This window comes from Sinocyclocheilus rhinocerous, unplaced genomic scaffold, assembly GCF_001515625.1.
Source record: "Sinocyclocheilus rhinocerous isolate Xijiao unplaced genomic scaffold, SAMN03320098_v1.1 scaffold574, whole genome shotgun sequence".
NCBI classification, from domain to species: Eukaryota; Metazoa; Chordata; class Actinopteri; order Cypriniformes; family Cyprinidae; genus Sinocyclocheilus; species Sinocyclocheilus rhinocerous.
This window is the reverse complement of record NW_015659919.1, coordinates 2,505,782-2,517,835: the sequence shown is the minus strand read 5'-3', so window position 1 is coordinate 2,517,835 and position 12,054 is coordinate 2,505,782. Positions and strand designations below refer to the sequence as shown.

General features: G+C 37.2%; 1 protein-coding gene across 2 annotated transcripts in view; it reads left to right on the top strand.

The window, feature by feature from the left end:
• Nucleotides 1–387: 387 nt before the first annotated feature.
• The window catches only part of pip4p2 (phosphatidylinositol-4,5-bisphosphate 4-phosphatase 2), a 21,146-nt gene continuing 9,479 nt past the window's right edge, over nt 388–12,054 (top strand). For both annotated transcript variants that reach the window (XM_016533250.1, XM_016533249.1), the window contains exons 1-4: nt 388–666; nt 7,690–7,838; nt 10,042–10,148; nt 11,285–11,408. In XM_016533250.1, coding sequence (XP_016388736.1) covers nt 561–666; nt 7,690–7,838; nt 10,042–10,148; nt 11,285–11,408 — 486 coding nt within the window. In that variant the 5' untranslated portion in view covers nt 388–560. The remainder of the gene's footprint in view (nt 667–7,689; nt 7,839–10,041; nt 10,149–11,284; nt 11,409–12,054) is intronic.

The following is a 12,054-nucleotide window of genomic DNA, read 5'->3' as shown; positions in this document are numbered from 1 at the left end:
AAATATTCATTTATTTTAAAAAAATCTCCCCAGAAAAAAGGGCACTTTCTCTTGAGGAAGAAAAAGGGCAGGTGCTCAAGCCCCCTTTGATGTCTATGTGTGCACGTGCCTGCGGGGCTGCGGAGACGAAGAGGGGAGAAAGTCTCAACATTTCCCGACCCCACCTGACATTTTGACAGGGAAAGCTGTGCGCAAACAGAAACACGCACACGCACACATGTATATACAAATATTAATTTATTTAAAAAAAAATCTCCCCAGAAAAAAGGGCACTTTCTCTTGAGGAAGAAAAAGGGCAGGTGCTCAAGCCCCCTTTGATGTCTATGTGTGCACGTGCCTGCGGGAAAGACTATCAGGCAACAGCTGCAGAAGGGAGGGAGATCCCATCTGCTCCAGCAGTGATTTCTCATCCACCCGCTTACGTCTTTGACTCCGCCTCTCCACTGCCCTGCCTGGAGCTCAGAGTCTCAGTGCCCCTCTCCAGAGCAGCGCACGGAACCCACAACCATTCGCCGCTGCCGCTGCTGCTGTTTGTTTTTCCGTGCTGACCTGCTGATATAATGGCTTCCGATGGTATGGATGAACGATCCCCGCTGTTGTCAGCACCGAACTCGGGGAATGTCACGCCCACCGCTCCGCCGTACCTGCAGGACCCGAGCCCGAGAGGTAAACGTGCATTGTGACTGACGGAGGAGTGCTGAATCATTTAGGGCGTATAGTAGTGAGCGGGGATCTGTAGCAGCCTACAGCCCGTTTAATATGATACATTGTTTGCAGACGACAAGGAATAACTCAGATGGTCATGCCAGAAGAACGGGCCTCAATCTGCCTGATAGTGCCATCGCAGCCTCATGTGATGGGTGCAAAATGTTGCATTCTTGGACAATTTTAAGCTAGTTAGTAGCTAAACAATCTGATTTATCGGTTATTAAACGACGGTCGACTTAACACCGGTTCAGCCGGCTGCAGTTTTGTATGGATATTTCGAGGTCGCTGCATTTAAGATGAGGCAGTTGACATTTCGCTTGCTAGAGATGTTTTGCTTACATTCATAGACCTCTATAAGTGCCAGTTCCTATCATATAGGCCCAGACCACATTATATAGATTCTATAAACATATTAAACATTATAAGTCATAAAACACTTCTTTATTCCTACATAAGACATACTGCTAATAGTAGGCTAAACAACAAAGAGGAGACACAAGATGTCAATTTACTTTGTAGCCTAAATACCAACGTTTTTGGTTTGCACATAGGCTGTGAAGAGTGTGCAGCTTTTGTTTTTGAAGGTATGTTTTATATAAATTCTTAGTTTGCTACTTGGTGACACTATATTTTAGTGTCATTGTTACATACTTACTATAGAAACAACAGTACATTATGCATAATTACACGCAGCTAATCGTAAGTGTATGTTGTTAATTAATGTTACTCAGTACTTATTTGTGTAATTACATTGTAATGAGGACACTTTAAAATAAAAAGTAACCATAATGCTTTTTCTCAGGGATTATTAGCAGAGCCTCCACAGACATGAGGCAGGTTCTCCACACAGCGTAGTAGTCAATCAATATGGGATTTTCAGTGACTGATTTCCAGACTTTTACTTTCGTTTCCTCTAATCATGAATAATTGGTTGTGTATTTGATTGCCAGGCTGTAATGAGACATCAAATCCAAGTGAGGATGCCAAAAATTGGACAGTTCCATTTTTTGCAAGTATGAATAAGTAGCAAAGCCCATTTGATGGTATATAATTTGACATACTATTATATTTGACATACTATTTTATATACTATATTTATATACTATATTCTTTACATGTTTAATAGTAAAACCAGTTTTGTGATGTGAACTGAAGAAATTAGGTCCCTGTTTAAGGACACATTCATGAGTAAAAGTGGGCATCAGATTTCCACATGGACCCACTAAACAGACATAGATAATCAATAGAGTTTTTTATTGGAAGATACTGAGAAGAAACGAGGCAATATAATACTGACATATAACCTATGTGATATAAGCTAATACTATTTAATTATAGCGATTCTGGGATGTAAACACGCTTTTATTAACATCTAATACATATTTGAAATTCATTGAAATATTTGAAAACAAAGGAATGACTTGTAATCCCAAATTGACCAAATGTCTCTCTACTAAACAGTCTGTCAACCCATATTTGCTCTTTTGTAAATCTACCCATATTACACTTCCTGATTAGCAGAAAAAGATTTACATTTTTACTGTAATGATCCGCTTACACTTCATCTCATTATTCATAATGGCTTTATTACCATGAAGTACCATGATCAGGTGATGTGGACAGCATAAACTATGTGTGCTAAACTATGTACTCTAGCATTATTATCTGGCCTAGTATTTCAAACCCCTGGATTACGGTTTCTTTGGCTTTTTTTTTTTTTTGACCACGAGCGTTCACCCACTGAGTCTTTGAGAGGGATTAGCCTGTCCTGTTGGGGGAGGAACTGCTGAGCTGGACTGGAGTCTGTGCACAACATTGCTGAGACTGAAGTTTATTCTGCAGTTGCATTTGGAAGCCAAAGCTACATTTATTGGAAACACCTATGTGCAGCAAACCCTATAAGAGTAGAACTGCGAAAGTTACAGTCTGCAAGGTCTTTAACCATGCTCTGTGCTGTTAGACTGAGTAGAACAAAGGATAAGAAAGCTTTGACCTTGTCTGCATGACATTCACTGAATGGGTTTTATTTTAGTGTTATGTGATCAGTCCTCCGAGGTGAAAACAGACCGAATATTGCTCTCTCCGCTGGTAATGTCATGTCATTTCTGCAAGCATCTCACAAGATAAACAAATATTAGTTGACTGAAACTCTTGGAGGTCTAGGGATGGGCAGGAGGACTGGATCAACTTTGCCTTAGGCCTGGGCAAGTAATCAAATTTTGTTGTCAATTACAATTTTGGCTTGCAAAGATTATTGAGATTTGCAGTTTTGCAGTGATGCACTCATTTGGTCTTGTTTTATAAATCGAGCGCACACCTTTCACAGCAGTGCACATGATCCTGAATATCCATTTTTCAAACTGTACATTGTAGTGTTGTGATACAGAATAGTGCTTACATCCAGCCAAAAGTGTAATTTCAGTGTAAAATAATGCAGTTTTGCACATTATTAATACATCTGCAGATTATGGATTAAGGGGAAAAACTAGAACACGTTTACTGACTTTATGTACACTCTCATATTCACTATTGTCAATGCATGCTAATCTCTTCTACACATGGGGTGCACAACCTCTCTGATTTTAAACATGATAGTAAGATGGACAGAGAGGGAGTTGCAACAACAGCTGTCTGCAGGACCCAGGGTTGGGAAAAGGCCTCTCATTTTACAAACACTGCAGGATGGTGTCAGAGAAATGAGACCTGTGCTTTCCATCTGCCATATTAATATATATAATATTTGCTATATTAGTGTGTGAGGCATAAGGATATCTGCTTATGAACTGTCAGCATGAACCCCTACTACAATTTACACAACTACCAAGCACGTAAGACAGCAGCAACTTCAGACTAATTTTTTTACTCTACTGAAAACAATACAGAGAAGTGATTTTTGTTCCTTAAAGGTGGGGTAAGTGATAGGGATGGGCGATATGGGCTTTAAAATATATCAATGACGATAATTCAGGGAATCCTGTTTCTTTTAAGAAAAGTATTATCTTTCCTATTTTTACCCAAAATAGGGTGAGCATTAATGAGTTCACACGAAATGTAAAGACTGTTTAATTCATACTGGAAGCCAGAGGGCGCTCTGTTATTAAGTTAATTTGGAGAAAAAGCATGTCAATAAATTATATCTTTGTTGGACAACAGTTTTGTAAACAGGCTCATACACATGCAAAACTGTATCGCACACGTGCTATTGTAGTACATTTATTCAGACCATTTTTTGTGCACTGTACTGCCCTGACCAAACCAGTTACAGCTCGAGCTCCTCTTTTAGCGATATAGGCTACTCCTCCTCAATTTCACGTCCGCTTTCCGTGATGACTCACTGTCGCACACAGAAATATGTCAACAACTAGACTTTATCGTTATTATCGCAGGAAGACTAATTCTTATTGTGGGGAGAATTTTTACCGGTATATCGCAAACGATAAGATATCGCCCATCCATAGTAAGTGATTTTTCAAAAACGCTTTAGAAAACTGATTCGGGCCAACTAGCAAAACAAATTTGTAGCCAATCAGCTGTAAGGGGCGTGTCTTAGTGCACATTAATAGGATGCTTTGCTGTTAAAATGAGAAAATGAAAACAATACACTCATTTAGCCTTAGAGTGCACAGGACGGACATTAGCCGAGCGGAGCAACAGAAAGATAGAGATAAAAAACAAAAGAGGAAATTGCTGCGGAACAAAAGAAGGCTTAAGGCATGAAGTAGGACCCGTGTAAATATCGGATCAGTTTTCCAGCGCTGGAGAGAACTCAAGAAGCGGAAGGCCTGCGATCGGACACCGAGGTTGCTTTGTTTCTTCTCGATAGGTGAGTAACACCGTGTCTGCGCCGCAACAGCTAAAGTCTGTCTAGTACACTTGACGCGACAAAGCGGCCATTGAAAATCATTTGAAATTTGTGTCAATACTTCATGAATAGAACGCAGCAGCAGTTTTCTGTCGGGGATTTGTCATGTCACCGCGCCGCATCCAGTGTAGACCATAGATATGTATATATATTTATGGTGTAGACAGCATCACTGATTATAATGAGTTCTGTAGTATTTTGTCGGGCCGCGCCACTCGCGTCCGGTGTAGACACGGTGTAACATTGGTATTGCTTTGTTTCACAGAACTAATCGTTGCCTGGGTTGCGTACGTATGTGTGGGGCGGAGCTATCAAAATAGGGGCGAGACCCTTTTGGGGTAGGGGCGTGTTTGTTTTTGGTGATTTCAAATGTCAACATTGGCTACCAGAAATCGCTTACCCCATCTTTAAAGGTTAATTATGTTTTCAACACTGCGTCTCACAACATTGAATTGTTTGTTTGATCATCCTGACACAGCAACATTAAACCAATGGCATGAGTTTGGAAAGGACAGTTTATTCAATTATTTTTGTGAAGGGAGAAGAAATACAAACTCATCATAGGACTGACAGCTGAAGTTCTTGATGCCATCAGCAAAGGCTTGCAGGTAGAACAGGTCCATAGGTTTAAATAACTCCTACCATACTAGTTTAATAGGATGCTTTGCTGTTAAAATGAGAAAATGAAAACAATACACTCATTTAGCCTTAGAGTGTTTTTGAATCATTGAATCACACTATACATCATTTATGATACACTACCATTCAAAAGTTTGAGAAAAAAAAATAATCAGTAAGATTTTTTGTTTTGAAAGAAATGAATACATTTATTCAGCAAAGATGCATTACATTGATTACATTACAAAAATGACATTTAAGACATTTATAATGTTATGGAAGATTTTTTTTTTTTTTTTAATAAATGCTGTTCTTTTGAACTTTCTGTTCATCAAAGAGTCCTGAAAACAAAATGTATCATGGTTTTCAGAAAATCTTAAGTAGCACAACTGTTTTCAACAATGATAATAACATTTCAAAATCCTAGCAACAGTTTACAAATTTTTTAGGGATGCACCGATACCGATACTGGTATCGGTATCGGGCCCGATACTGAGCTCTTGTACTCGTACTCGTACTCGTTAAAATGCCCCGATACCAAACGCTGATACCACACAGCATGTGATAAGTGCCATATTCAGACAAAGAAACACCGACAACAAAACAACAGACAGCAGAATGGAGTTATTAGAGATTAAGGATGTATACGAAGTATATGTATGCAATGAATATAATGTTAAACATTCAGTATTAATGCCTGTATAGCTGTTGTGCGTGAGCTGATAAACAAATTGAGCACGCGTGAGTGGATTGAGCGCGCAGCGGCGCAGATAGATTTTGGTTTGACTGTATCTATTTGATAAATGAAGTTAACCAACTAACATTATACATACTCTTTTGGTTTCTGTACCCAATATTTAAAAAATTTACAAATGCAATAAAAATATTGGTATCGGTACTCGGTATCGGCAAGTACCAAAAATAAAAGTATCGGTATCGGGCGAGTACTGGAAAAAGTGGTATCGGTGCATCACTAAAATTTTTTATTTTGTACTCGGTTACTTTATTTTTAATGATATTTGAAATGGGATCATATTATATAATATGGAGTAAAATGCAAAAAATAAGAACTTGTATCAAGTTTTTTTTGTGCGACCTAGTTTTCCATTATTATATATATTTTAGAGCTTCTTCTCTAAGTATTAGTATCAAAACAATGTGACTTTATTAATCCTTGTTAATCCAATGTGACTTTTTTCTTTATTAGGACAATATTTGAATGTTTTATAAAACATTCAAATATTGTCCTAATAAAGAAAAAAGTCACATTATGATAAAATGTCTCCCGTTCTCAGATCAGGTATGTGTGTTTGGTGTCTTGCAGCAGCACATAGAGAGATGGATGATCCCTGACAGCTGAGGGAGGTCATGGGGCCAGAGCTGCTGTCAGTTGTTTTTGCTGTGGTGTCACATGTTCAATATGGCTGCAATATGACTGTGTCGTTGGCCAGCGTGACCTCAGAATAAGTGACAGACAGCAGGAGGAACATGTCTTAATTTCACTGAGAATAAGCAGTGGCAAGCAGTGGCTGAGCTCTGAACTCTTTCAGTGATATTGAAAACAAGCGGAGACTGAGTGCAGGGTTTGGCTGATGGCCCAGCTACTGTACAATGGATGTGAGGGAGTAATTGAAAGTGTGAATAGGATGCACTTATTGCTAAACACAATGAATCTGCATTTTCTACGGTCTAGACGCAGTTGTAGTGTTTGATTCATTTCTGAGGTTTTATCAACAAAATAATTATCATTGCTTATTACACGGCTCTCTAGAATACTTCATTCTGTTGGTCAATCAAAGTAAAATATGTTTTATAATGACTGCTAAATTGCTGACCTTTATGTCAGGAAAACAAATTAGTGCATAACTGTGCTATAGTTTCATGTCTATTATTGTTCTGTGGTCTCTTTCTGCACACGTAATGAAATAATTTGAATTCAAATCAATAATTCAAGCCCATTTATTTATATATTTGATAAATAGCCTTGTAATAATGTGGAATAATACATGGAGTAATGGAACTGAGCTGGTCATTATGGCAAAATAAACCTCTTTTAAGGGTGATGCAAAACCTGATCACCCTGTCTGGGTTTATTTTGCAATATTGACCGGCTGACTGTACATTATTAACTTACCCAAACTGGTAATACAGTATGTAATTGTTGCTGTATCTTGCACTACTCAACTTAGCTTATAAAAATCTGTAACAAACAATACACTCTTTTATTGGTATCTATAGTTCCATGAAGAACCTTTAACATCCATGGAATCTTTCCATTACACAGAAGGTTCTTTATAGTGGAAAGGGGTTCTTCACACTTAGACAAACTGGTTCTTTTGAGAACTGTTCAGTGAAAGGTTCTTTGGAGAACCAAAAATGGTTCTATTATGGCATCACTGCTAAAACACCTTTTGAAACCTTTAATTTTAAGAGTGTAGTATCATTAATATAGTAGTCATGCAACACTGACAGACTGCATGCTGGTTTCTGTCCCTCTGCAGCTGAATTACCTCCGCCCTACACTGCCATCGCCAGTCCAGATGCAGGGGGAGTTCCTGTCATTAACTGTCGAGTGTGCCAGTCTCTTATAACTCTGGATGGCAAGCTCCATCAGCACGTGGTGAAGTGCACCGTCTGCAATGAGGCCACGGTAAGAGACCCCCAACTGCGGCTTCAGCTTAGTCATGCACAGCTTTAGTCCTTCATCTGGCTCCTTCCTTTTTTTAGGGGTGGGCAGTATGATTAAAGGGATAGTTCACCCAAAAATGTAAATTCTGTCATTATTTACTCACCCTTATGTCATTCTAAACCCGTAAGACCTTCGTTCATCTTCGGAACACAAATTAAGATATTTTTGATGCATTCTGACAGCTCTCTGACCCTCCCATAGACAGCAAGGGTACTACCACGATCAAGGTCCAGAAACGTAGCAAGGAGATCGGTAAAATAATCCATGTGACATCAGGGGTTCAACCGTAATTTTACGAAGCTACCAGAATACTTTTTGAGCGCAATTAATTAATTAATGACAAAAAATTTTGGGTGACAAATTTTTGGGTGAACTATCCCTTTAAAAGCCTGTATCACAAGTTAATGCATACTTTTATGGTAACATTTTATGGTATTGTAGTATATACCAAAAATTCAATGACGAATAATATTAAAGAACCATGTGGTAAGGCCTACATTTCACTAATCCAGTGAATTAAATACTTTAATGGAATATACACTATATCCTTCAAAGGTTTGGGGTCAGTAAGATTTATTTTTGAAAGAAATTAATACTTCTGTTTAGCAAGGAGGCATTAAATTGATCAAAAATTACAGTAAAGACTTGCAGTACTAAAAATATTTCTATTTTCAAAGAAAAGCTGTTCTTTTGAACTTTCTATTCGTCAAAGAATCCTGGAAAAAAATTTATTGTGGTGTCCACAAAAATATTAAGCAGCACAACATTAATGTTTTAACATAAATAATAATAAGAGATGTTTCTTGAGAAGCAAGTCATCATGTTTTATTTATAATTATTTTATTTATTTATTTTATTTATAATTATTTTTGAAGGATCTTGTGACACTAAAGTCTGTAATAGAAGTAATGATGCTGAAAATTCAGCTTTACCATCACATGAATAAATTACATTTGACAATATATTCAGATAGAAAACAGTTGTATCAAACTGTAATAATATTTCACAATAATTCTATTTTTGATGTATTTTATAAAATAAATGCAGCCTTGGTGAACATATAAGACTTCTTTCAAGAATATTACAAATCTTATTGACCTCAAACTTTTGAATAGGATTGTAACTAATCTTCATCTCATTTATCTTTTTATTTGGAACTTGATGGATGTAAAAAAAAAAAAAAGAATGTTATCAAATTAAGTTTCACATTATAATACACCTAATTTAGAAACAAAGGCTGAAAACAGACTCTCTAAAATGGATTTTTACAACTTTAAATTCTCATTGATTGAGCCATATTTATAACTGTAAAGTAGCTGATTTATGCACATGATTGCATATCAGTTAATAAATGCAGACATAGGTTGACAACCTCAAATTTGCTCTCTTTTGTCTCTTTAGTCTCTTTTGACAGCTTGATGTCTTTGCTGCGTTGATATTCAGATTCAAAAACGTTAGAGTCACAAAAGTATTTGCAGCTGTTGAGAACACAAGTTTTGAATCTGGGCGTGAATGCAGACTAGACACAAGCTTTAGTGGAGGTGAAGTTTATCAGTGAATAATGGATCAGTTTAGTCCACAATATAGTCCTCACTGCCTCATAGAGCCTACAAGTAATTGTGTTTGGGATGAAGGATCCACGTACATACCCATAAGTGTTGTGTGCTCAAGAGGGTTGAATTTCAATGTAATTGAATTGTCTGCATGAGAAACACTTCACATGAACAGTGGAAGCTTAATCTGAACTGCAGAGTCACCTGATTCACATAACAGCAAAAATCATGATGTTTTGTTTCCCATCTTGCTTGATTTTAAAGGGCTTCACACAGCTCTATTTTAGATTGGTTTAGTGTATATACAGTACAGTATGTGTTGCATTACATTAAACCTTCAGCTCGATTCAGATTTCATAAATTCCTATGCAGACCTGACCTCGATAAGATGTATTAAAAGGTTGCTCTGTCTAGATTCATTAAGGTTGCCAGACTAGTCTAGTCACTATAATAATAGAATTATTACATAAAGAGTTGTTGGTTTCTTACAGAAGAATGCTTAAGCAAGAGCAGTTAAGCAAATTCAGAATCATAAGGGAGATTTATTATATTAAGGCATGCATATTATTACATGGTCCCGTCTGAAACATGATTTGTCTGTTTTTTAACAGCCTATAAAAAATCCACCAACAGGAAAGAAGTATGTTAGATGTCCTTGCAACTGCCTGCTAATCTGTAAAGACACGTCTAGGAGGATAGGATGCCCTCGGCCCAACTGGTAAGTGTTAAAGACACACTTCAGAGGGTCATTTAGTCAGCATGTGTTATGGGATCTGCAACAGTATTACTGCGGATGTGCATTACCATAAACGCTCAAACAAGCAGTGCTGTTTTGAGTTTGCACTTAGCACTGTCAAAACATTTCATATGCTTTTACAAAGCAGTCTGAGCATCTATAGAATTATTGTAGTGAAAGAACAGCTGTGAGAATTATGTGAAATCACTGTAAAAAGCCTGACATATGAAATAATAGTCAGAAAAAAATCTAATTTCTGAAGTGAAAAAGCTGATTGAACCTTTACCTAAAATATAAAAAAAGTAAAAGTTTGCGTATGTGTCATTGATACATCAGGCGTTTATGGCTCATATAGTATAATACAGTGTGAATGGTGTCAGATGTGTTTTTTAAAGAAATTAAAGATTTAGCAAAGATGCTGCTCATGCTTGAGGAAGAAAAAACATATAGTTTCTCTCAGTTTTATTCTGAGGCCCAAACTGAGCAAAAATATGCAATTTGTTCCAGTTGCTGATTCTTATATGGCTAAAAAGTAAGATGAAATTCTGATAGTTTGTAATGTAAATCAGTGAGATTTTTATAACTGTATAATAGACTGCTTACATAAAATGCATGTAAATGTTAGTTGTCACGCTATATCTCACAGTATTCTGTCTTAGATGGTATTTAAATGCTTAGTTTTATGATCAAAGCTCTGTAGTTTTTATTGTGGGGGCAAAACATATAATGCAATATAATACAATGATGATTTTTCGGATTTAAAAAAAAAAGATGTGTAGATAATCAAGTAAACATCAGTCCAGTAAGTGTCCATCTTGCAATATTACTAACAATATAAAAATTATTTAGGATTTTGCCACTTTCAGCTAAAAGACACAAGTGCCACAAGCTTTTTTACAATTACACTAAAAGGCCTTTTATTTTCTAAAAATGTATAAACTATTAATCAGATGACAGACAACATGTAGTAGGTTCTGTACAACAGGGTTTTGATCATATTAATAATTTAGGGATAGGGTTAGGGTTATCAAACAAGATACATACTTAATAGCATACTAAATATAATACTTACAATATGTAGAAAGTGAAAAACTGACATTGTTTTTATGGGCCCCCAGCAGACGGATCATCAACCTGAGTCCTGTGATGGTGATCCCAGAGGAGCAGCCCGCCCAGCCAGCTCTGCCAGTCCAGCCTGAGGGCATGCGCGTGGTCTGCGGCCACTGCGGCAACACATTCCTTGTACGGTCTCACATCTTTATATGAATATTTAATCTCTGACCTACAGTAATATTTCTTCCCATGTCAGTATGTTCAAAGCAGAGAAGATCTGTGAATGCATTTGCACTACCATTCAAAAGCTTGAGGTCAGTAAGGTCACCAAGGCTGCATTTATTTGAAAAGTAATATTGGGAAGTATTAGTAATATTTCAATAATTGCCTTCTATTTAAATATATTTTAAAATGTAATTTATTCCTGTAATGTCAAAGCTGAATTTTCAGCATCATTACTCCAGTCTTCAGTGTCACACGATCCTTCAGAAATCATTCTAAAGCCCCATTCACAGTGGGCGTTCTCAATACTGGTTGCCTTGACAGCGAATCAGGTTTCTTGCTACTAAGTACAAACATTTTGGAGGCAAAAGACTAAATATAATCTAAATCTAAATTAAATCCATACATACAAACAAAAATGAATGAGAAACAGAGCTTACTTTCTTCCATTGCGTATGTTTATCTACGGCGCTGAGAGGAGAACGATCACATGAGCTCTACCGTCTTCTTTCCTATTGGCTGTCGCTCCCGAAAGTCGCTCTTCATTTGCATAAAGTTGAAGGATTCTGAACTTTGTCGCGTCGCTGGACACGCCCCATCCGGTCGCCAACGG